This window comes from Nilaparvata lugens, chromosome 13 (assembly GCF_014356525.2).
Source record: "Nilaparvata lugens isolate BPH chromosome 13, ASM1435652v1, whole genome shotgun sequence".
NCBI classification, from domain to species: domain Eukaryota; kingdom Metazoa; phylum Arthropoda; class Insecta; order Hemiptera; family Delphacidae; genus Nilaparvata; species Nilaparvata lugens.
The window spans coordinates 30,982,239-31,009,888 of NC_052516.1; the positions used below are offsets into that span (position 1 = coordinate 30,982,239).

General features: G+C 34.4%; 1 protein-coding gene across 1 annotated transcript in view; it reads left to right on the forward strand.

The window, feature by feature from the left end:
• The window catches only part of LOC111053983, a 144,721-nt gene that overhangs the window by 37,455 nt on the left and 79,616 nt on the right, over positions 1-27,650 (forward strand). The window contains exon 4 of the mRNA XM_039440307.1: positions 21,711-21,796. Within this exon, the coding sequence (XP_039296241.1) occupies positions 21,711-21,796 (86 nt within the window). The remainder of the gene's footprint in view (positions 1-21,710; positions 21,797-27,650) is intronic.

Consider the following 27,650-nt stretch of genomic DNA (forward strand, 5'->3'; position numbering starts at 1 on the left):
AAAACTGCAACGAGTTATTAATGACCTGAAACAGCATTCTTATTCCGATAATTTAGAAATAATTGTGGGAGTCCCGGAAACCAGAAATAGAGACGTTTAAAATTCTGTGCTAGTGCTACAATCCACAGCCCTGGCAGTAAGAGTTCCATTCGAAAGAGAAGATATCTCCATCGCCCACAGGGTCCCTTCATCTAAGAAAAAAACTAAACCAATCATCGTTCCTTTCGTTTCGCGTTCTACAAAACTACAATGGAGAGATGCTGCAAAGGAAAAGAAAAACCTATGTTCTACCGATATTCATCCTAATCTTCCACCTCAGAATATTTACATCAACCATCATTTAAACGCGCACAATGAGATCCTTCTTCGTAAAGCTAAAAACATGGCCAGAAATGGTGAGTTAGCCTATGTATGGGTAAAGGAGGGAAAGATTATGGTTAGGCAGAGGGAGGGTTCACCAGCAAAAAGAGTTTCAGATGAGGAGGATCTTTCGAAATTCATGTAAACTTGATAACTTTGGTATTTGTTTCAATAACTGAATAGCAGGATAACCAAGAATGGAATAAAATAATAGCAGAAAAAAACAAATAGACTCTCTTATTATTTCTCTTTGAAGTCTATCCATTTCCAGTTTATCATTCGAATTCAGTAGATTTGTTCATACGACTAATTTGATAATAAGGTTGATTGATTTATAATATTATATTGTCTCAATATTTTGTTATATTGTTGTATGATAATTTATAATTTTGTGACGTCTTGAGGAACCAAGGAGTCAGTTTCAATAATCTCTCATCTTTAATATTAATTTTATTTTCTTATTTCATTCTCTATACCTTTCTTTAGTCTCTTTGTTTCGTAATCCTTTATTTTTCCTTTTTCAAGGTTCTAGAAACCGATTTTGATGAGCAGATTTCCCTTGAATTTTACAATACGATCGGAATAGAGGATATTTTCCAGTGCAAGACAGAGTTGTTTTGTGATAGATTATGTAATTCCTTTCTTAATATAATTCACCCAAATATGAGAAGCTTGAATAAAAACTTTGACGATTTTTCTTATATAAATTAGTGATTGCTCAGTCTATCGCCATATAATTATTCTGACTGAAACATGGGTGGTTGATGATGATAATTTCAATTTTAGCTTGAACAGATATTCAGTAATAAATAAGTAAGGTGAAATTAACAAATGTGACGGATTCTGTATATTTCTCAAAAATAGCTTAATCATAGACGAGTTAACTTGTGAGATTACTGAAGCAAGCTCTGTCTGCTTGGATGTACAAGTGCCAGGAGTAAAAGATAAGATAACAATCATTATCGCTGTTTATAGATCGCCTTCATCGAATGTAGATACGTTTCTGAACAGCTTAGATGAATGTTTGCTGTCTCTCAGTAATAGAGCTAATAAAATCTTTGCAGGTGACATAAATATTCACTTAAAATGATAATAGCACCATTTCCAGCGATTATTTTAGCACACTATCCTTAAATGATTTGAAGTCTTATATTAATAAGCCTACCAGAGTTCATGGCAGCACAGAATCATACATTGATCATATTTTTTTTTAAACTCTACTTTAAATCCTGATAATGTAATTAGCTCAATTATCAAAACAAGCATTACTTACCATTTTTGTATTAGTATTCATGGTGATCTTTCAATTGATTTTTTTAAAGCCGCTAAACCTGTTCATTCTTATAAGAAAATTGACTATAATAAATCACTGTTATCTATTGGGGAGAAGAATTGGGAAGGTGTGCGTAACCTAAACTTACATCAAATACTTACGATCAAATACTTTTTTTCACCGAAAAGATAACTAGTTACATTGAACAAGCAACTGTTAAAGTACATATTCCGCATAAATTCTAATCATTGAAACCCTGGATCATCAGGGGTCTTGTTCTGTCAATTACTAAACCTGATAAATTATTTAAAAGCCTCTCAAAGCAACCTTCTAATGTTATTTCAAAAAAAGGATTTATCGCTCACAGGAATATGCTGAATAAATTATTGAAACAGAGTAAATGTGATTATTATAAAAATAAAATTAGCCAGTATAAAAATAATGCAAAGAAAGTCTGGGACACGTTGAATTAGATGTTGAGAAGAAAACGAAAATCAACTCCTCCCAAAATTGATGCTGATATTTCAAATCTCCACTTCGCAGAAGTAGGTAAGAACTATGCTGAAAAATTGAAAAGCGGAAATCCCATCTCATCTGCAGAAAATATTTTTATTTTATTTTTTATTTTATTCAATTCTCCACGTAAAAATCACAAAAGCAGAGCTAGGCTCTAGTGATGTGTGAAATGTCATTTAATTATTCAAAATGGGAAAAAGAAAGAAAAAAAAAACTATGAAATTGACCATACTATATTGGCAAATCATGTAGAGGCTATCTTCTCAAAAAATTCCTCAACTTTATAGGGACACATACCTATGAGAATGGTTTTTAATTTTTTCTTAAATAAACCAGGAGTAGCACTTTCCTTGACTATCTGTGGTAGGACATTGTAAACCTTGATGCCCATGTAATAAGGGCCCTTCTCCAAGAGAGTCAGCCTGTGCTCTGGATACCTGAGTCCCCTGAATCATGTGTTATATAAATGCGCCACTTGTCTCTCCTGGAAACGGTCCTTATTTCTAAAAACAAATAGAGCTAACTCTAAGACATAAACTGCCGGGGCTGTAAGGAGGGAGTGTTCTTTAAATATGGGTCTGCAAGAACATCTGTCTGTCAGGCCGAATATTCGCCTCAAAGCCTTTTTTTTGAGTCCTGAAAATAGATTCAAATTATGTTGTTCTGCCCCAAAAAATGATACCAAAGCGTAGATGGGATGCAAAATAAGCATGATACACAATTAACGCTGTACTTGTACCTGCAACCCTGGAGATCACACCCACCGCAAATGTTGCTCTACTCAGCTTCCTCAACAGTTCAGAAGAGTGAGACTTCCACTTCATATCACTATCCAAGAACAATCCCAGAAAAGTGGTTCCATCAGAGGGCTTCAAGGTGGTATCTGGGTCTAGTTCAACATGAAACGTTCCCTGGGCATTTCGAGCATGAAAAGGCACCAATTTGGTTTTACTAGGGTTCAATGACAAACCATTATAGTTGAACCACTCATTAAGCTCATTCAAACAAGTTTTTGCTCCCTCAATCAAAGAATCAACATTTCCACCCTTAATGAGAGCTGTTGTATCATCAACAAATAGAGTTAGATCATAATTAACAAACTTTGAGATATCATTTCCATATACCAGATAGAGCAATGGTCCCAAAATAGATCCCTGTGGAATACCCCGATTCATTGCTAACCAAGTAGAGTTGAAAACCATTCCATCAGCAACAACTGAAACCCTATGGTATCTACTCCGCAAGAATGATTGCAGCCACAAAAATTCAACTCCCCTCACACCATAGTGCCACAACTTGGACAAAAGCAGGTCATGATCCACGCAATCATAGGCCTTGGACAGATCGCAAAAGATACCAAGTACTTTCTGCGATCCATCCAAAGCACTAAGAGCCTCCTTATTCAGTCCAAACACAGCATTGTCAATACCTCTACCCCTCCTGAATCCAAACTGGGAATCACAGAAAAGATTATTTCTCTCAAAATAGGAATTCAACTGAATATGAACTGCTCTCTCAAATATTTTTGAAAATACCGTTCCCAGAGAAATTGGCCTGAAGTTTGACATTTCCTGTGAATCACCCTTCTTATACAGTGGCTTTATGGATAAGAATTTTAGTAAATCTGGGAATTCCCCCCTTCCAAACGACAAATTGATAAAATGTGAGAGAGGTTTCGAAATAAGCTGAGCAGTTCGTTTCAAAATAAATGTTGGAATTTCATCCCACCCTGATGATCTGCTATTTTTTAAACCATTGATAATATTGAGTACCTCATCACATGTTATTTCTTTGAATTGGGAAGCTGATTTAGGCTTATTATGGGGAGCATCAAAGGTCCTCTCATATATCCTTCCACCAGCCGAATTCCTTAAAGACAAGTTTATATATCCTTCAGCAACTGTATTAAAATACTTATTGAAGGAATTAGCCACCTGTTGTGGATCAGAGATCAAGCTGGAGCCCATCCTCAGTATTGGACAAGGACCTGCAGTTTTATTATTACCAAGTGTATTTTTGATAACCCTCCAAGTTGTCTTTGTTACATTGCTGGAAGAAGTAATGCAGTGAGATAGGAATTTCCTTTTTGCCAATCCTATAACATTTCTCACAATTAATTTATATTTCTCGCAATATTCCATAGTGGTAGGGTTAGGATTGCAATGCAACATCTCAAGAATTTCCCTTTTGCATTCACACGATACCTTAATACCTTTAGTCAGCCATCCCCTACAAGCTCTGTCACCAGTGTTCACCTTGAATGTTTTCAATGGAAAAGACTCAAGAAACATTGTCTTCAACTATGAAAAAACCTGCCAAAACCCTCCAAACAGGAAGTGGCTCTCAAACAACTCTCCCAAGTCTCCCTTTTCAACCGTGAGGTAAAATTTTTAATAGCAGGTTCTGGAAAATATCTTTTACTTACATAGGATCCTTTAATTTTCAAAGCAGCTTCAGAAACCTGAAAGAACAATGCATGATGGTCTGACATCCCAATATCCAGAGTAGTACAGTTCAAATTACTTATTTCTAAGTTTGTCAAAATAATATCTATGCAAGATATAGATATAAGACTCAAGACTTAATCTTTTAAAAAGCAATTCAAGACTAAATAAAAATTCCTTGAATGAAGCATTGGGTGGCCTATAGATTGAAACGATAACAGTGTCCCTCCCTTTTTGAAAACAATCATCCCTCAACTCCACTGCCGAAATCTCAAGCAAACACTCCACTGACAAACCGCCAATATCATCTCTCCCTAGATAAGAAATTTCATCTCTGAGTAGAACTGCAACTCCTCCTCTAGCCTTATTTTTCCTACAAAGAAGAGACCTCAAGGAATAGCCAGTGAGAGAGTTTAGGATACCTGAACTTGCCGCCTCCAGCCAATGCTCACTCGAACAGATTGCCAATGGTCTAAGCTTATATGTTTCAAAGGTAGCCTCTATTTCATCAATTTTCCCTGCAAACCCCTGGATATTCAAACACATAACATATGACCTGTCGAGTCCATTCAGATCCATAATCTCACCTTGTTCCACCCTTGACCCATTACTTTCATCTATTAAGGACTCTTGCTCTGTTAAATCTCCACAATTATTTACCTCTGTCATAAAATTCACCTCTTTTGTAGAAGTGTTGTCTATATTCCTCTTCTGAACATTATCTTCATTCATGTCATTCATTTGCCTTGATAAAAAATAATTTTTATCATAGTTGTCATGACTAATCCGTTTAAATCAATCAGGTCACATGTCTCAACAGATTGAATAGTGTGTGAAGGTTGTATGGTGTCTTTAAATGCAATTACATTATTCTTTTTCTGCTTGTAAAGGCTGCCGTTTTCATGTGTCTGTTCTATCTGCTCTCTTTTTTCTGTTATGATACCCGCTATCAATTTGCATACTGTTTTCTTTCCCAACCTGTTCATATGAAGGCCATGCCGAGTATGCTTAGTCTGTTCAAACATCCAGAGATCGACAATTTTAACGTTACTCACATACTGAATTTTTCGGATGGCTCTATTCAGTTTAGTAATCATCAAATTTATGTGTGAGTTAGCAAATAAGTCGTACCTGTAAGGAATAGTAGTAATAATTAAATTTCTATTAGCATGTTCCTCCATAACCCTGACCAGCCACCTCAGATACACCTTAATATGATTCTCAGAAAAATCATCAGTGACACTATTTGTATCTCCTATTATAATCGTCCATTCATTTTCCCTATTAGGACTTGTTTTTATCTGAGAATCTTTTAATATAGATTGACATATTTTTTCAATAGGAGCTCCAGGAGCTACAAATGAGGTGCAAGTAATATTTGAGGGCAAGGCCTGATCCAGCAACTCATGGACTCCCCTCCCATGACTATCCGACCATATGTTAATCTTCACTTCATCAGATCTCCTAAGATTGCTCATACTACTTCTGCATGAAAATTTATCTGTGGAATTCATTTGGATCGGTTTCATTTCTTTGAATAGAGCGATATCATTTGCTAGATCACTAATTGTTCGCTGAAGACAACAATTTGTCTCCTCTGTTCTGAGTAGCTGTTGGCGACTCTCCAACAGATCTCTCTGTATAGCCATAATATCTTCTTGAAACCTATCGTTAACATTTTTTAAATAATCAACAGATTTGCGATGCAGATTCAATAATGATTCAATAGTTGAGGAGTCTTCCACCCCAGTGGATAGCGACTTGGTCCGTTTCTCACTCTCGCTGTCCTCTTTCAAATGCGAGTCATATACATCATCAGAGGAACCATCAGTCTGTGATGCGATATCTATCATGTGCTTAGAGTTGCTGTTACAATTCCCATCACACTTCCTATTTGTAGTAGCTTCCTCCCTTTCCATCAATTGCTGCTCTAGTTCTACTGCTTCATCTGTCAACGCATTTTTCATGTATTCCAGTTCAGCCACTCTTTGCCTAAGGTATTTATTTTCCTCTGAAATAGATTTATATTTTGGAGTTTCTGGTGTAAGTGTTACATAAGGCGAGAGTAGTTATGTGAGGGAGGACGGGCCTGTCGAATTTGCATCATCGCTATCAACATTTTCTTCTTGTACGTCTAACACCCGTTTAGTTGCTGGTGGATCATGATTGTGTTTACCTGGCTCTCCCACCACTTTAGATTTAATAGAGTCAGTTCGAATGCAGCTTGAGCAGTATTTATTAGTACAACGCCATACAATTTCCCCTGAGCGCTGTTTGACTGCTTAGTATACTTAGGTACAACTCCAAACAAGTGACCAAACTACCGTATTCAATGAAACAACTGCAAAAAATTGATTAGATAGTTTCCTTACCTCCGTAGGAAGATTAACTGTTCATAATTTAGGAAAAAAAATATATATATAATTCAGAGTTACTGTTACAGGTTCTGCTCGTCTCTCAATCCAAACAAGTAAGAATAGTACGTTTTAAGGTACTGTGGCTCTTGTGAATCCAAACATCTATATCGGGCGTATCCCGTCCAGCTCCGGGACAAGCGCGACAGATATCCTGAGCAAGGCCGCACAGGGTTTACAAATTATTCACCCATATACGACGCTTACAGGGACAGTCTAGGAACACATTGAATTTGTTTGCCACTTACAGAATAAGAATAATTTATCATAAATAATGACTATTTTATAGATTCGTTCTTTATGAGAAGCAGAGCAAGCAGCCAAATAAAGATTGATGCGGAAAAAAAGCTTATAATAGCGATTTAATATTTGAATGAATTAGAAATATTTAATAAATTTCAATAAATAGATTTAATAAATTCGATTTGAACTTGATTAGACTATAATATTAACTAATATGGGAATGTTAAAAAAATAGAAATTTAATAATAGCGATTCAATATTTAATAGATTTAGAAGTATTTGATTAATTTTAACAAATAGATTTAATAAATTCTATTCAATCGAATTTTTGTTAGGAGTGATCATTTTAATGCTACAGATATGATGTATCAGTTGACTAATTAGATAATGTTGTAATAGTTGAGAAATAGAACTAATATGGTTCATTGATATGTTAGATAATATTAATTTGATAATGGAAATGCTACAGTTGATCTACTTGTAATTAGTATTTACGACAAAAATCATAGAACTAGGTTATAAATCCATCTCCAAGTTATAAGTTATAACAAGCTTAGCCTATGCTTATCTAATCGCAGCTCCGAGACAGCACGACCGTCCTTCACCAGCTCTCTACCTAAACTCTATACTTCTTAATAAGTTTAGAGATTCATCTATAGGAGATCAATATTTTCTTTTTCCCTAACACCTACCACTGAAATTGAAATATCTACTAAGTTAAGCTCTCTAAATGATAACTCTGCTCCGGGACTTGATAGAATAAGCAATAAATGATTAAAAATTATCCGGCCTCACATTGTAAAACTCTTATCAGAAATAATTGACCGTTGTTTTTTGGAAGGCTGCTTTCCTGATAGTTTGAAGTTGGCAAATATTATACCGCTACATAAGTCTGGTGATCATAAAGACCCAACAAACTACCGTCAAATCAGTCTGCTGAGTGGTAACGCTGAACTAATTGAAAAATTGATCAAGTCCCGGCTACTTTGTTACCCACTTAAACATAATGTCAATCATAAAAACCAATATGGATTTCAGGCGAACAAGAGTACAATTGACTCTATAACCCTCTTAACCCAAACAATTTCAAATAACTCCACTGATAATAAAAAAAGCTACCTTCCAGGACCTAGCCAAAGCTTTTGATAGAATCCCACATTCCAAATTACTGAAAAAGATAGAAAAGATTGGCATACGCGGTATACTCCTCAATTTATTTGGCAGCTATTTAACAAATGGATACCAAATCCTTACTCTAGAAAATAAAACAACTAGTTTCAAACAATTGAATAGACTTAGAACGTTGTCAAAAATCCACTTCAATTAAATAAAAATTAAAAATTAATATTTTTTACAGGAGCATAATATATTAATTTTTATTTAATTAAAGTGGATTTTTGACAACGTTCTAAGTCTATTCAATTATAGAAAAGTTCCACAACATCAACATTAACACTAGTTTCAAACAGTTAAATGATTACGGTCTTCCTCAAGGAACTGTTTCATCTTTCTTCTATATATCAATGATTTAATCAAACTTGATTTGAAAAACTGTGTGACACTCGCTTTTGCGGATGATACCGCTTCAGTGTTTACCGGACCGTCTTGGGAGGAGGTGAAGAGAACTGCAGAATCGGGATTGAAGTGAAGACTGTTAAGACCTGGTTAGATGAGCACATTCTCACACTTAATTCGAATAAAAGCGTCTTCATGACCTTCTCTCCCAATATGGTTGGCCAACCACTTGATCTAGACCACATTCATATTCATGATTCAAACACTGTACTCTTTCAATCTCGAATGATAGCTGTGGCTGCTCAAAATTGAAAAGAGAAAATTCTTTTAAATATCTAGGCGTTATAGTTGATCAGCATTTGCGATGGGATATTCACATAGATAAGCTTTGTAATAAACTCAAGCACTGGATAAACAATTTTTATAATATCAGCAGGTTGAGTAGCATCATCATCATCATCATCAGTGGCGCTACAACCCGCTACAGGTCTTGGCCTCCTCCAGTATTCGCCTCCATTCGTCTCTGTCTTCCGCCCTCGCTTTCCAACCTCTGGCTCCAATCACTTGTGCGTCCTTGTCAACACTGTCCATCCAGCGCAGTCTCGGCCTTCCTGGTCTTCGCCTCCCTTCCATCCTGTACAGCATGAGTCTCCTTGGTGGGTATGTCTCATCTGCCCGAATAAGGTGGCCAGCCCATCACAGTCTACCAATTTTGATCATTTTTTGACCACATCAGGTTCACGATATACTTGGTAGAGTTCCTCATTCTTCCTCCTCCGCCAGGTCTCATCCACTTTTATTCCACCACAGATGCTTCGCAGTACCCTCCTCTCAAAAACTTTTAGTTGGCTCTCGTCTTTTTTGGACAGTGTCCATGTTTCACTGCCATACATGAGTACTGGCAGGATTAGCGAGCGATATATTTTAAACTTTGTGGCTCTGCTCAGCACTTTGTTTTTTATATACTTGGAGAGACCATAGAAGCATCTGCTGGACAGGAGAATTCTTGGTTGGGTAGCATAGCCGTTTCAAAATTAGTTTATCTCGCCTACATTCAATCTCATCTCCAGTATGGTATAAACATTTGGGGTGCATCTTATTCAAATCACTTCAATAAGATATTCACAATCCAAAAAGCATTATCAAAGGCAATTTTGGGCAAACCTATACGATTTCCAAGTGACAGTATTTTTATTTATTTGAATGTATTGACGGTTGAGCAGCTGTATATGAAGAATTAAATTATTTACATTAATACACATAAAGAACTTTTCAACCTCCGTATATCGCCTTACAATCTCCGTCCCTCAACCATTACGTTTGAACCACACAATGCAGTTCTATCCATTTGTAGAAGACAGTTTGATTATATTGTTCATAAGCTTATAAATGTGATACCAGCTCTTTTTATAACAGATAATTTGAATGAGAGACTTCTGAGAGAAATAGATTTATGGATTGCTTCTTCACATCCTAGGATAAGTGATTTCTTGTAATATTGTAACTAGGATAAGGCGGGATGCACACCGGAGAAACGCATTTCGTGAAGCCCTCTTTCATGAAACTTGTTTCATGCAATCCGTCCCACTCGCGCATGCATACAAATGAAACGTTCCCTGCTTAATCTTATCAGTCGATTGCGAGCAACTTTTGTGAAACTTTTTTCACGAAACGCGTTTCTCCGGTGTGCATCCAGCCTTAGTTCACAATCATTCAAGAATGTCTGCTTTTTATTTTGTTATCTCAGATTCTTTTACTTTTTTTACTTTCCTTCTTTGTAATTTTTTTCAAATTTAGATTTTAATAGAAATCCACCAATTTTATTTATCTTAAATAATCCAATTTTTAGAACAAATAATTTTGTTCTCAGTAACACTCGGCCCCTGCGCTCAAGGTTTCAACCTTTTCAGGGACTTCCCGTATTTGATAATAATACTATTTTACTCTTAACTTATTTTGTTAATTGTCAATTGTATTTATGTAATTATAGACATTCATGTATGCATTGTATGAAGGAAAAATAAACTATCGATTGATTTTACAGAAACGGTAAGATACAGATATAAAAAGCTTGGAATCAGCTGATTAAAAGTGAATTGCTCAAGTTTGCGGCGCGTATATCTGTACGCACCTTTATAAATCTAATATGCAAGATACTTTAATAATAAATACATGAAATGGAGAACAAAATACAATCTCATATAGTATATCATTACAATTGAATTGGATAAATCGAATTGATAAGATACTTAATTAATAATTGAGCAGGTTTCTATAACTATACTCATTGTCAACATGTTTCAATCAGACATAGGCCTACCCAATTCTATTCACAAATTTACACTTAGGACGGGTTTCACCAGGAACTGAACTTGCCATTAGAGGAAGCGTGAACTCCAATTATCCTTTAACTTACAAAATCGGGTTTCACCACATTCCATGAGGGCTGATGAGCCGTTATAGAGTTAACCGGCCAAATTTGGTCAGTCAACATCTGTCAATCTGTTAATCTTCCATTAAGGAAAAATGGCAGCGTTCTGTTCACTGTCATGTTAAAAGTAGATTGTTGAAGTTATGTTTGATTATTTATCTGTAGTTTTCACGATTATTTTTTAGTAGATTAATTTCAACATGGGAAAGCCAAATAATGCTAGAAGAAGAGCATAGGAAGTGGCATTTGATGTTGTTCGCCGACCTAGACGGGTAAGAGAAAGTGTTGATGATTTTATTTATTTTAACAGAATCGACTTATTTATCAATAAGATTGACAAGATGCATTCTTTCACTGTTCGAGAATGTTGGGTCTCTTCTTCTTTCAATAGCTTCAGGCAACACAACATTGACAGAATGGCTAGAAGACAACCTGTGAAATTTGAAATTTCACTTATTAACCCTAAAGAGACACACTGGGGTGATTCACACCCCAGGGATTTTTTCTTCTGCTCTGCAGTTGATAATAACAGACAGATGGGAAATTTTGCCCAGTCTGAATTAGGTTTGTAGCATTGTCAACTGCTTTCCACCACTTTCAGTCAGTAAAAGCATTCTACAAGGTCACCAGCTCATCTTGACCTTCGTTTGGGGTGTCTCACACCCCAGAGTGTCTCTTATGTAGGACTTAATCAAATACTTTGATTACAAAGATTTACTTGTATTGACCGCTACGAATGTGGTATGGGATGATGGATCAGAGTGGAGAAAATGCTATGATTCTCTACAACTTGAGATTCAAAACAATAAATTAAGAGACGTGAGTTTTTGATGAAGTTGTCATTGGCAATGATCAAGCCATTCCTTCAAACCAGATAAGGAGCTCCAACACTCAGGCGAAGTATTCTAAAATTAGTATGAATATTGATAAGCAGTGCTTTACTTCCGATTTCTGTATGCACTTGGAACAAAAATGATTAAGAAATTATAAATTATGGGCTAAGTACTTGTTTTCTCTATATTTTTCAAAGAAACATGCAAAATTAAATTGGGGTGTTCAACACCCCAGTGTGTCTACTGTGTTAGCATGAAGTAAGTGTGTCTCTGTAGGGTTAACAAAAAATAGAACAATTATTAAAACACTACAACCTAAATTAAATTTTATAAATTATACAGCTGAAAAAACTGCACTATAATTATTATTAATTACTCAAATATGTTGGCTAATCTCCACTCAATTTGGTAAACAAAACTTGTGGTTTCAGAATCTAGTTGGATTTTCTAGGTTTGGTTTTACATGTTTACAACGTGTAACAAGTGTCATAGCAGCTCACAGCCACCCTGATCCACTCTAATCCGTCATTTCGTAATTTAACATTAGTTCTCATTGATGAAATCAAATCTTTCAATCTTTCATTACAGTCATCAATCAGTTGGACTTCACTGGAGATTACTAAGTGAAGCGTTAACGAGAATTTGGTGAAACTCACTCTCAGCCTACGAATCTGAATTCAACTGAATCACTTAGCTTTTAATAATCATTGAATTATAAATAATTATTTTCATGTAATGAAATCACTGAACACAACATGCTGGTATCGAGCACATTTTTTACAACTGTAATACGAAGATCAAAATATCTCATCCACGAAATTCACAAGCCAATGTATAGCCAAACTATAAAATATAGAATGGAATTTAAATGGAAACTAATAAGATAAAAGAATATACACAAAGCAAAATCACATTCTAAATGTCTAAAGAATGTGTGTAGAAATTTTCAAAGTGATGTGTGGTTTTATACTTGAGATATGAGTGTAGAGAGTAGGAAGGAATATGTGATTTTGTATCATGTATTTCTAGAGTACAATTGACCCTTCAATAACAACTGTTATATTTTATGGACTATATTATTTAAATGTACTTTTTCTCTTATTGAATAAAATAATGATCATTAAATTGATTATGATATTGGATTTAATGATAAATCATCATTGGATAATGATATTATCATCAAAATAGAATGACGATTGACTCCAGTCACAGTGCTCGGGAACCATCATCACAAAGAACGTTACATTCAAAGAACTGACTAAATGGAACGGTAAAAAACCGTTACTAGCGCATGCGCAATATGGTGCTGACTGAGACCGAGAGGGATGTGTGTTTCACATTGTTAGCCAAAAACCTCAGACGGCCTTAAGACGCATGTCGTGTCTTATCAAATTTCATTAGACATGTATGTCTTTGTCGCTTGTCGCATGTCTCGTGATTAGTGTAGAGGTGCTAGACGATAAAGTGGATTCGCTCGAACAGTACGGCCGGCCGTAGAAATATGATCGAGATACACGGGATTCCTACTGTGCATGGAGAAAAAACCAATGAGGTTGTGCTGGCTACGTGTAAGGCTGGCTACGTGTTGACTTGGGTCCGGAGGCGATAGACAGCTGCCACCGCCTGCCAAAGGGGGCAAACCAACACTTTCCCGGGATCATCGTGAAATTCGTACGACGCGATGATGCGCACAAGGTTCTTGATAAGAAGAAACAGGTGAGGAGACTTTCCACTCACGACGTCGGATTTCAAACCGAGGAGCGACCAGTGTATATCAACTTGTCACTCACTATGGTACGTAGAAAGATTCTGTCACAACTGAAGAAACTTCAAAAGGAGAAGGGATTCAAATACGTGTGGGTGGATACGAGCGGGCAAAATTGAAGTAAGACCAGTGGATAAGGAAAAAGTGTCAATGATTAACAGTGACAGGGATCTGGAAGCTTTTATTGCTGCTATGGATTAAATTTATAATAAGTAAACCGAATATTTCAAAGTGTCATTATCATTTGTTGGAAGAAATTAATTAGCCCCATATAAAATAGTAGACTATGAAATAGACCCAACACATCTAGTCTGGTTTGTTGAATAGGTTCTCTTGGTGACTGTTGTGCACACTTTTGTCTTGGTAAAGCTCACACAATTTATATAGATATGCACATGGAATATTTTTATTATATGTTATATAACATGTTCATATACTTATGCATGAATCTCTTCCATGAAGAAACATAATGATATTGAAATTGAGGATCGGGGAATTTAACAATATCAGGCAGATGTGTGGGAATAAATTACTCCAATAAGCGGGCCATAGACTGTTATCTATTGTGACTGCTACAATATAAAATGGCTTTTAGTTGGAACAAACGTTTTCACAATACAGTTCAGAGATAACTTATACCCTGTAAATACAAAAACAGCTTATCAATGAATTCTTCTTTCGCGTTCATTATCTTTTATTGTTATCTTTTTTCTCTCGCTCAGTGAAGTGAAGAATAACAATGATATAGCCTACCCCTACACTAGTACACCTATCCTACCGGGTATACTATACCTAGTGTAATTCCATCATGATGAGATTTAATTTTATTCGAACTCAGTTATCACAAAGTCGAAAACAACAATGTATGATGACAATAAAATGATGAAAGCCTGAATAGCAATCTGATATTGTCGTTGACTTTTCCTGACAATATTGTTATAACCTAGGTACCTCGCCTTATCAACAGAGTGATTCAGCGCAGTGAATGCATACAGTATAACGGTTTCATTACCATGATTTTCTGTTTTGGTGTTCATCTTTCTCTTTCGCCTTAAATGGATTGTTGGTGGCTATTCTAACAGTTTATTCAATTTATTAATCAATTTTTTCAGTTTAATTAAGTAATTTTTTCAGTTTGACTGATACAATTGCAGTATCAGCTGATTTTATTCCAAACTGTATTAAATCCGGGTTCATTTCTTTGTTATTTGTTCTAGCAATAAGACTCCCACTTTTGTTATAAAATCATTTTTTCACTTAGGAATTCATTTTATTTTTCAATTATATTTTAAATTAGGTTTTCTGGATCTTCCTTATGTGACGGAAAGTCTTTTTTCTTATATTATTTCTTGTACAAAAGAGGCGCGGCGTGAAGTCGCAAGTTTGGTAAATAACTTTACCCTCTTTTTTTTAACAAAATTTTCTTTATCTTTGTTCTTAACTCAATTTTCCCATTTTCTTTTTTTCTCTCTATAGCTTATACCATTATTCATTTTACAGAATAGTATTATACTCTTACAGATTACTTCTATGTCAGTTCTTGAATGTGATGACGATCTCATAGGCTATCATGATACAAGTGGGATAGATGATTTATTCTCATATGAACCACAAAACTTAAGCAATAAAAACCTATTGAATTTCTTTCATACTAATATAAGAAGCCTGAATAAAAACTTTGAAGAATTGGCTCATTATTTGGCTAATATAAACTTTAAATTTCATATTATTGCCTTGTCAGAAACGTGGATCACGGATGATGCTAATTTTACTTACAGTCTTGGAGGATATAATGTTGTACAAAAGAAAAGTAAACACTCAAAGTGTGATGGAATATGTTTATTTGTTGATGAAAATTTTCATTTTGATATGATCGATTTGGATATTGAAGAATCAAATTCCATTGGTATGGCGTGTTCAATTGATAATATCAAATATACAATAATATTAATTTATCACTCTCCAGCTACCAACATTAATAATTTTGTAACAAGTCTAGATGTTTGTTTAAACAGAATGAAGGACACTATCAATGTAATTCTAATGGGCGATATAAATCCTAATATTTTAGAAAACAATAGTTTAACAAATGAGTACTTGAGCACACTACATATCAATGGATTTAAATCCTACATCAATAAGCCGACAAGGATAGTCAATGGAAATGGTACCTGCATAGACCACATATTTTTTAAGGAGGGGGGAAACAATAGAGACCTGCAGCGTGGCGTGATTATTGAAACTAATATAACAGATCACTACAGTATTTCACTGCACTTGAGTGGAGCCATGAAAAATAACACGGTAACAGAGAAGTTATGGACTAAAACTGTAACTGATTTTGACGAATTAATAGCTGACTTACAGGTTGAAAACTGGTCTGATGTATACAGCACCGAAAATATCGATCAAATTGTTAGTAATTTCATTGAAAAATTGACAAAACTAACACACAAAAGAACAAGAACAATAAGACTAAGTGAAAAAAATAAACCACTAAGAAATGGATAACACCCAGTCTAGTCAATGCAATCCGAGAAAGAGACAAGCTTCACAGGAAACTCCCACGACAACCTAACAATATGCTGCTAATGTAGCAATGATTATTCTGCTAATGTAGGTGTATCATTTGCCAAAAAAATAGCAGTAAATGTTAATAATATCCCAGTTCCACACTCGCTATCTAATTCATGTCGGCACAGTATCTTTCTCAACCCCACAAACTCAAATGAAATATTGACAATTATAAATCAGTTAAAAAACAAATCTACACCTGGACCCGATAACCTTACAGGACCTTCCATAAAAAAAACTGCTCAATAAATAACTGAATCCTTGAAACATATATTCAACAAATGTTTAAATAAAGGATATTTCCCCAAAAAATTCAGAGAAGCCAGAATCATATCAATACCTAGAACCGGATATTTAAAAAAGCCAGAAAATTATAGACCTATAAGCTTAATAAGTAACCTTTCTAAAATATTGGAAAAAGTACTAAAAAACAGAATTATAAGTTTTTTGGAGAAAGAAAATATAATAGATAAAAAGCAATTTGGCTTCCAAAAAAATAAGTCCACCAAAGATGCAGTCATCCACTTGGATAAAATAATTTTTGACAACTCCAATAGCAATAGAAAAACTCTTGCAGTATTCATGGATCTATCAAAGGCTTTTGATACCATACCTCACAATATACTATTAAACAAATCAGATAGGACTGGAATTAGAGGCGTAGCAAATGATTTATTTGCCTCATATGTAACTGAACGTAAACAATACCTACATCTATATGGTCAAACTGATATTAGATATTCATCAGGTTTCGGCTTGCCTCAAGGTTCGGTGTTATCACCAATTCTGTTTCTGTTGTATGTGAATGACCTACTCAAAATAAACCTACAAGATTGCACTACTCTGTCTTTTGCAGATGATACTGTTTTGATCTTCAGTTGCAAAAGCTGTTAAGAAACCTTCAATATAGCAAAAAGAAACCTAATTACAGTTAAAAAATGGCTGCAAGACCATATATTGACTTTAAATGCTGATAAAACTAAGTACATCACTTTTTCACCCAATATAACTGGACAACCAGCAACTGATTTAAGTCTTACAATAGAAACAGCAAATAATCACAATAAAACACTACAGATAATACAGAAGTTGATAATAAAACATTAGAAAGGGTGCAAACAATTAGATATCTGGGTATACTATTAGATCAAAATATTAAATGGAACAAGCACATTGAGTATTTATGCTCAAAGCTGAAATACCTAATTTGAATTTTTACAAAATAAATAAAATAAAAAACATAGACATAATACGAAAAATTCACTTTGCATATGCTCAATCACTATTTCAATACATTATTGAAGTATGGGGAGGTGCATATGACACGCATTTAAAAAAGTTATTTATCCTACAAAAACATATTAAAAGAGCAGCATTAGGAAGGCCACGACTCTATCCTAGTAGGGAAATATTTCTTGAATTCAAGGTTCCGACAATAAGACAGAATTATATGAGAAACGTTATACTCTATATCAATAGAAATAAAACTAATCTTGCTACACACATTTCACCCCATAATACACGTCCTAACAACAGATTTAACACGGAACTCATCAAGCTAACCATATGCAGGCATCAATTTCAATATTATTGTAACTACATTATAAACAAAATTCCAAATGACTTTATAGATGAAAAAATCACACGCGATTCAATTAAAAGTATAGAATATTGGATTGACCAAAATGTATTCTTCAAACTAGTGGTATAAAGTATAATGTTGTATACAAATAATTGTTACTAAAAACAGTGAGCGATGGGCATGTATACTCTTGAACCAGGCTTGTAATTGTCCCAAGTCAAATTACAGGAACTTCTTTTTATTGTATCATTTCATTTGTTTTTCTTTGAGAAAGTTTCACTGTCATGATGGCCTCAAGATGTCACAGTGATTAATTAGATTAAAATTTTCATCATAGTATAGTATGTATAGTATTCTCAAGTATTTTTTTTTTGCTGTGAGCCTGTGCGTTTTCTTTGTATAATAGGTATAGCTTCATCAGCATTATTATTTTTTTTGTAATTTCTTCGTTAGCATTATCAATTGTATATTAATTCATATACTGACCTGCATTGATACAGAATAAGTGAACTGCAACTCACTGCCAACACACAAGGAATCTTATGTTGGCAGTGCCAAGTATTACAGTGATGTTATTGATGCACTTAAGTTACAATCAATGTTATTTATATTGTATTGTGAAAATATGTATTTGTAATTTTTGGTAATAAATTCAATTCAATTCAATTGAATTTCCGGTTGTATTACAGACTGAGCATGAGCAGTGACAGAGAGTGCTCAGTACTGGCAATAGACAGTGGCTGGATCACATGCGCGGAGTAATGTCTTGAGCAACATGTGTCACATGAACTGGCTAAGACCCCGGCCTTCATTGAAGCTATGCGCTACTCGCTACAACTGGCAACATCACAAATTACAAGCAGGCAACGAATCTTTGATTAGCATGGTAAACGCGCTTGACTGGCCACGGTAGGTACGCATTGAGGCAAGAAACCAGTCTTGTCCACAAGTATGTCACTCATGCCACTTACGTTGCAGCTCTGGAGCTATCTTTTTTTGAGTCGCAAGCATCAGCCGATGACTCATCGTAGCTTCTTTTTCGGTTTTAACAGTACGTACTTAATAATAGAATAATTCATTCAATGATTTTTCATACAACTTTTCCGTATTGACAAAAGCAATAATTATGTTGAAATTATACAAGCATACTATATCATAAGATTTCAAGTAATAATAACAATTGATAAAAAATGAGGGGTTGTATTAGAAGTGTGTTTTGAGTACTTAATGGCGATATGGTTACGGTGATTATAAAGCTAAAGTTATAGCAACTGTAAGGTCTCTGTAGGTTCATGCACATTGATTTTATTCACTGATAGACAAGGCAGAGAGTTGCACTATACATCAATAGATTAATAATTGAGCATGGCTTTCACAAGTCATCACTGGTTTATTTGAAAATATAACATTGAAATCGAAATAGAGATCCCACCTTATTCCCCGCACTGTCAAGCTATATCATATTTACTACAGTACAAAAAGTTACCTGTTTGTTTTTACTATTATACAATAATGGTAATTATTGATAATTATACAATATGGATAATTATAGTTATTATAATTAATTACAATACATGAATAATTATAGTCATTATGATTAATTATAATACATGAATAATTATAATTAAGCATAGATAATTATACAATTATAATGCTAAGCTATATTCAAACCATTCGTAACTCCCTGGTTTTTGAGTATTTTCAAAAATGGGACTTACGCTTTGAAGAATTTGGGGGGGCTGAATCCAAATCCGAAATCAGAATCTTTCTATCCTTATTTTCATGAGAGTTAGCAATTCTGAGATTGCGATGAGTCATCGGCTGACGCTTGTGACTCAGAAAGAAGATAGCTCTAGTGCTGCAACATAAGCGGCATGAGCGACAGACTTGTGGACGGAACTGGTCTCTTGCCTCAATGCGTAGTCTACCTACCGTGGCCAGTCGTTTACCATATACGTGTTTACGTGGCGATGCGTTTACCATACTAATATTGATAAGGCGCTACATCAAAGATTCGTTGCCTGCTTGTAATTTGAGATGTTGCCAGTTGTAGCGAGTAGCGCATAGCTTCCATGATGGCCCGGGTCTAACCGGTTCCGTGCGACACCTGTCCGATACAGAGGCGATGCCTCGAACATCTGTCGCAAGCAGTGAGTAAGCTCCGATTTTACAACACAGGATGGTTTCATATGTGACAGGTCTCGGACATGAGATTTGTCATAGAAATCATGTGTAAGACACCAGTGTGTAGCCCGCCTTAGAGATACACCTTTAGAGGTGCATACAGATATACGCGCTGCAAACATGAGCAATCCACTTTTAATCAGCTGGCTATATCTATTTTTTTTAAAGAAACGGTATAAGATATAGATATAAAAAGCTTGACATCAGTGAATTGCTCCTGTTCGCGGCACTTAAATCTGTAGGCACCTTGAGGTATTTAGCATGTTGTAAGCATGTGAAACCTAACCTGAAAAATCTAATTCGATCCCAAAACTGCAAGTTTTGTTTTTTTTTGGAGATCAACCTACAAATTTTAGTAATTAATAATAATAATTTATTATAGTGCAGTTTCTTTTCAGTTGTATGATTTATTACATTTAAATTGAGGTTGTAGTGTTTCAATAAAGGTTCAATAGGTTTTTTTTCATTTAATAAGTGAAGTTTCAAATTTCACAGAATGTCTTCCTGAATGGCTTTATGTCAATGTTGTGTTGCCTGAAACTATCAAGAGAAGAAGGGACCCAACATCCATGAACAGTGAAAAAACGCATCTTGTCAATCTCATTGAAAAAAAATCGATTTCGTCCAAATTATTGAAACCATCAACCCTTTCTCTCATTCATCGCGCTAAAAACCGCGAATAAATAATTAAACATAATCTCAATAAACTACTTTCAACATGACAGTCAACAGAACACTGCCATTTTTTTCTTAACGACAGATTACAGATATTAACTAATCAAATTTGGCCAGTTAGCTCTAACAGTGTGTGGTGAAATCCGATCTTGTCAGTTAATAAGAGCTAATTGGAGTTTAGGCTTCCTCTAATGACACGTTTAGTTCCTGGAGGAACCTGGCCTAAATGATTGACCAGCTTTAGTTAGTCTGTCTTCTAACTTTGGCTTTCACTCACATTTTAAACTGAACAAAAAAAATTATCAAATCAACTGCTATCACAAGTAGTATTAATTATAACGTGTATGTTAAAGACAGGCAGACAGATGTTAACGGAAGCGAGTTAATATAGAACTTATAAATTAATGTTGTGTATCATACAGCTAAAATCATGTGTCTGCGCATGAAGTCTGTCTATCTGTCTGTGTCTGTCTGTGTAACAACTGCCAAATAATAGCTTCAGCTTCTTGAAATGAATGGAAAAACTACAGAAATAGCAAGCAAATGATTTCAGTTGCTTGATAAATCAGAACAATATTTTTTCATATACACTTTTAATGTTATTTTACATACCCTACTGAAAAAGGACGAAGGATTGAGTCAATTTTGTGGTCCAACGAATTTGACTTGTAATAAGGTTCAAAGGAGTCATGTACATAATTTAAAGCTGATTGATCAATTCTTTCTAAAATCTTGTCGAACATACAAACAGACAGAAAACGACTTTCGGCTCTAGTAAGACAAAAGTGAGAACTTCGCTATCGCTCGTTCAATAAATATGAATTGTTCATTCATATCAGCTATTCCTATACTTTGAGAATGTTAAACACAACGAATTTCACAGATTTTCAACCTTTTTCAGTAAATGGTGTTTCATTGATTGATGATATAAAAAATAAGGTAGACGATACAGGAAAATCTACATTCCTGAAGATGGTGAATCCTAAGGTAATATTTTTCTTCTCTTCTTGTTTTTCTTCTTCTTTCCTCTCAAATAAGAAATAAATTCTATTTTATTCTTCTTCTTCAGCTTATTCGATTTAAATATTTGATTTTGAATATTGAATAATTTCCAACAATGGAACTGCATTCTAGAAGTTGGTATTACATTCAATAGAATCCTAAAAGTGAGTTTCAATATTGCAATTATCATACTGCTACTCATTGTTTGGAAACAGAATACTTTCATATTTGATAGATTTTTCCCAATAGATAATATAGTGAACCCAAAATGGTGAGTCGGGTTATAGCACTACCTCCATTGACGTGGGTAGTGGTTATAGTGGCACCATCTCTGAGTGAAATTGGTGAATTTCAAGCAGTAAAAAAACTAAAAAAGTTCGTCTGCTTTGTGTTTGTTTACATTTGTCTAGGGATGTCAATCCCAGGCACAGTAGACATATCTATCTATTCTGTGTCCCGGGATCTCGAATCGCGAAATTCCAGTCCATTTTTGATACCTAACAATCCCGCGATTTTTCAGCGTCAATCCCGGGATTGAGAAATCTAAAATTTTGGTGATGAATATAAGTTTTGCATAAATAATTTATTGTTCTAAGTTATGTTATCCTATTATTAAAGAGTGTTTGACTAATTCATTCTACAGGCACAGCCTACAATTGCATATCATACATAATATTTTGTACTCTGTAATAGCTGAACAGAATTTGCATTATCGGTTCACATCATTCGCAGAATGATTGTTGATCAGTTGTTATGTCTCTACGTTTGTTTCTGTTTACACAGCACCTCAATCACCTGTCTAGACGACGCAATATTTGCAATAGTGCTATATCATTTCTTTCAAATTCAAATTCATTTATTTGCCATAAAAAATACAGATTAATAGAATAAATATACTTATAAAATGGCACTATCGGCAAAGAAAACTTGTGCACCGGCAGTGAGTTCCAACAACTAAGTACAGCAAACATGTCAATAAAAGAAAAGGAGCTTATTCAAACCACTAGATCAAATAAAATTATGGAAACCAGGTCACATCTCAATACTTACAAACGATGAGACAAAGTAACAAAATCACAAGTGAATGACAAACTCAAAAAGACCAATTCAAGGAACCCAAGACAAATATTTTTTTTTATTTATAACACAAGAATGAAAGACTACATAATGGATATAGATAATTTGAAATAAACATTTATCCTAATCCAATCCAGTATAAGATTCATTATGGATTTTGTAATTCCATTGATAATGAATTCAGTTGGGACTTTATATATAAACAAGAAACACTGATATTCAAACTGACATCCACATACACTTAAGCTGGTAAAGTCAATACTAGTAGTTCTGTGAACAGTAGACCTCGCGCTCAGTGAGTTACATTGACCTGTTGTTATGTTTTCTCAAGGATTAATGAATAATTTATCAATTTAAAATGTCTAGAAGGAATCCTAAATAAATATAGAGCTCTCTGTCCTATCGTACCGTGACGTGTAGTCCCGGAATGTGAGTGTGAGCGCTGTTATCAGGTCTGGCTGCAACTGTCTACAACATTGATGCAAGGAGATATTTTCAAGATGTTCGATTTTTTTGAATGGGTAGTTTTATAGTCAACTGTCTACAAACGTTGATGGAATGATATATTTTCAAGATATTCGAAGTTTTCAAACGGGTAGTATTTAGTCCACTGGACAGCTGATTTAAGATGAATAATTCTATAGTCTTATTTCTACTCTAATATTGGCGTATGGAGGAGACTCCTTTTTCCTTTTATATTATCCTTGGAATGCAAAATTTCCAAAAACCTTGTATATACGTCGACACGCAATTCAAAAAGGAACATACCTGTCAAATTTCATGAAAATCTATCACCGCGTTTCATCGTGAATGTGCAACATAGAAACATATCAACATTTAAACATTTAAACATTTAAACATTTAAACATTTAAACATTTAAACATTTAAACATAGAAACATATGAACATTTAAACATTTGAACATTTGAACATTTAAACATTTGAACATTTAAACATTTAAACATTGTGGTGCTCTTCCTGGGGGAGTCACTCTCACCTCCAAGGATAGGACAACACACGTAGGATGATGTAATGCTGTATTTAAATGCCTCACGTTGGGCCGGCAAATCATGTGGTGCGTTTTTTAACGGCTTCACACATGTAGGGTGAATCTTGCACTAAGTCAATGGTGTAGCGGCTATAAATTTTGCAATGGCGTGTGAGGACGCTGAGTGAACACCAGACTGATTGACTCACTACAAGACTCAATACAATTGTCGGAATCGTGGGAGGCCTAAACGCTCGCTCACCCTTGATTCTTCTAATGACAGATTGTATAATGATGAAATTTTTATAAGTAGTGTAGCGGACGCTAACACTGAATACGGATACCTTAAAATTATTACCTGTGAAGAATGAGCATACAAAATCATACAGGTCGAGCAAAAATCCCGATGTAGATAATTTACGGGACTGCGTCTCTAATAAGTTCTGAAGGATTAAAAATACGGTATTTGAACCCAATATCGTTCAGAATATACTTCGAGAACAGAGTCTTGTCGGGTTTTAAGCTCTATTGTAGGAATTTATATGATCTATGGCTGCCTCTGCTGTACAATTGATGAGTTCGCTCCTAAGTCGAGGTAGGTAACAGATAAAAGCTGATATATGAGCAGGTAAGGACAAAGAATAAATATCTCGATCTGACCCCACTCGCTACATCCACTTAGACCTGTTCCAATATCCAGCTCAATTCAATTATTCCAATGATCGTATTCGATCGGTTCTTGATGATATAGAACGTATCAGACACAATAATTGACAGGCTTAAGAAATAATCGAACTCAGAAAGCGAATTAACAAAACTGAAATATATTACAATAAAATATGCAATCATACAGTGCAGATTCAGAATTTGATTTACAGGTTGATAATAATTTAGCATTAACAGAAGGAGTTAAAAATGTTCTTGTGCTTGCATGATACCATGCGTGATTCAACAGAATTTTACAATTGATAAAGTTTAACAGTTTTGAAAAAAAAAAAATAGTGAGAAAAAAATGAATTATAAAATATTTTAAAATTGCTCGGGGTCGTGGTTCAGGCAGCGGAGGATAGTTAATCAACTACAAATTCTTAGAAATTAAATATGAATAAATTTTAGGCTCTTAATAACTAAAAGCGCTTGTCGGCGTGGCCAATAATTTAACGAAGAAAATTTATGTTTTTCTGCACTGAAATATTTTCGAAGCGTAGATTGGGGCCCCTTATGACTTATAACTCACGTGAACTTCCTTGGCGGTCGTGGTTTTCTTCTTTAGATCAAAAATCGTTTGATCGGCGGCAATCCAGGCTTTGGTTTCAGCACGTGGGGAATTTTAATTTAAATATCTCCTTCACCGAATTAATTAAGGGTAGTTTACTTCAAGCTTTTAAATTTATCGATTGATGAAAACAGAAATTTATAAAGAACAAATAGATTGGCCTAAAATATCGGCTCACAAATAGAACATTTAAAAATCGAACAAGAAATTTTCACAAATAGGTCTTTGGTAACTATAAAAAGAGATCTACACGGTAAGGATTTCAAAAGGGAAGTGCTGCTGTTTTCTCTAAGCTTTTAGGCTAGACCTTGCCTCTCAGAATCTCGATGTAATCATTTGCATAAAAATTTGCCATTGGTAGAAAGCTTGTGACGTAAACATGACGTCAGTGGCAAGTAGTAGAATACAATTCCTTTAATTACAATAATAATTTAATTTATGTAATTCTTAAAACTGCTTAATCTTATAGACATAGTTCCTCTCATACAATGTATACGTGCTAGTGTAACTGATAAGGCAGGGTTGGTGTCTGATAATAGATTAACATGTGTTGCTTTCAAACGATCACCGTCTTGGTGCTATTTCTATGCACTGTGATTGGCTTAGACCTGCCATAGAGATTTAATTACCATGTGGTTCGGTTGAATTAAATTATTAATAAATTAATATTCTTGTACAATTTTTATTAGGTTTGAGATTATTATAATTAATTTCTGCCATTTTATCAATAATAGAATTTCATGCTATGACCTATTTAGTTACAATAAGACCTGACGCATAATACAATTTCTTAAATAATAAATAATTTCAACAATAATACATACATTTATTTTTTTTATTTGAAATTCTTGATCCTTTATTGATAGTTTTATAATTTTTAGAGATGATATTTTACCTTGCATGAAAACCGGCATGATATTTGACAATGCTTTGAATCAGTCAGCTGTGTTCGAACTGTTTTAAAAACATCTGATCGATAGTAAACAAATGTAACCTCAAAATCGGTGAGCGATTCGTAAATAATTTGTGCTTTATTTGCAAAATAATTATAATTTTATTGAATAATTTTCCTAGAAAAATATTCAGTACAGAACGGTACTCTTATCTAATATACAGTTATTGATAAGTAAGCTTTATCGCTCGGTCGCTAACTATTCCTTTAGCAAATTCTTTCATTTTAAAAGGTAATCACAATTTTTCTCTCTTTTCCTGAGATCTATTTGAAAGATTCATCACACAAAAGCCCCCAGGATATTTTAAATAGGTAATTGGGAGACGAGTCGAAACAATGACTATTTGAAAAATCCGATATTGTGATGAATACACTATTTCGTCTCCTTACTTCTACGAAAACTCAACACTTAACACTAAAAACAATATATCGTGCACTTTTGGCTACGAAAAATAAATAATTGATTGTTCCTTTCATTGGATACAATCGAAATACAATAATTAATGAGGTCTCTTTGGATCCTTCATTAAAACAACTCCACAACTTCCATTCACGGGTGGCTTATGAGCAGACCCATAACTATAACAAATATACAAGATTTCACATATTACTTCTTAAGATTTGAACAGTATTTGCAACAAATATAGACTTTCATCATTTTTTCATAGTTATTATAGGTTTCGACTCTTTGGTTTGGCTTTTACATAAATTGGGTGAGAGTGTGATTTTACTTCGGTGACTTGACAATCGTCTACCGTTTGACTCGAGCAATTTCTTATTTGCGCTTAGTACGTTGCGTACAAACAGGATTACACTTGAAATGGCTTTCTTGATTTTTATCAATGTTGGTTACAAATATTAAGTCCTTAAGATTACATTTATCAATTTGAATTACAATTCATGATCTTTTGATGCAACAGTAATAAATTTCACATTTAAAGGTAAGAATTTCATTTTCTTTGGAGTTTTTTAGAGATACATTCATATATGACATAGAACGTGCGCATTTCGTGCAAATTAACATAAATATATATTTTTGGTTGCGTTTTTGCTTATAATTTCACATTAAATAATATGTTACATTAATAATTGAATAACGATATTGCTTGGATTCTATTAATATTGACTCTAGGATTTCGTACACATTGGTTGGTGGGACGAAGAAAATTATCGAACAGGCTTTGGTTCTGAATAGATTTTTTCTATCGATTCTGTATTTCAAGGTTAGGTTTACGCATTTTTCCAAATAAACTTTGTTTATTTTCTTTTCCTCCTATTCACTACTAACTTCATCTGATTTATAATTTATAATTATTTTCTGTGGATAATACAATTTTTGTTTTTGTTTTCCAGTTGGGCGGATATAACCAGGCGATTGTTTCTGTGATGCTTGTAGCATGAGGCGGATGGCTTGATTAGGTTGGTAAATTCTTAAGGGTTGTTTCGTAGTTTTAATTTCTTCTGTTATTAAAGTTGATTTCGATTTTCTTCATTTGAATTGAATTAATAATATTTCCTTATTAGCTGAGATGTGGTGAAGTTTAGG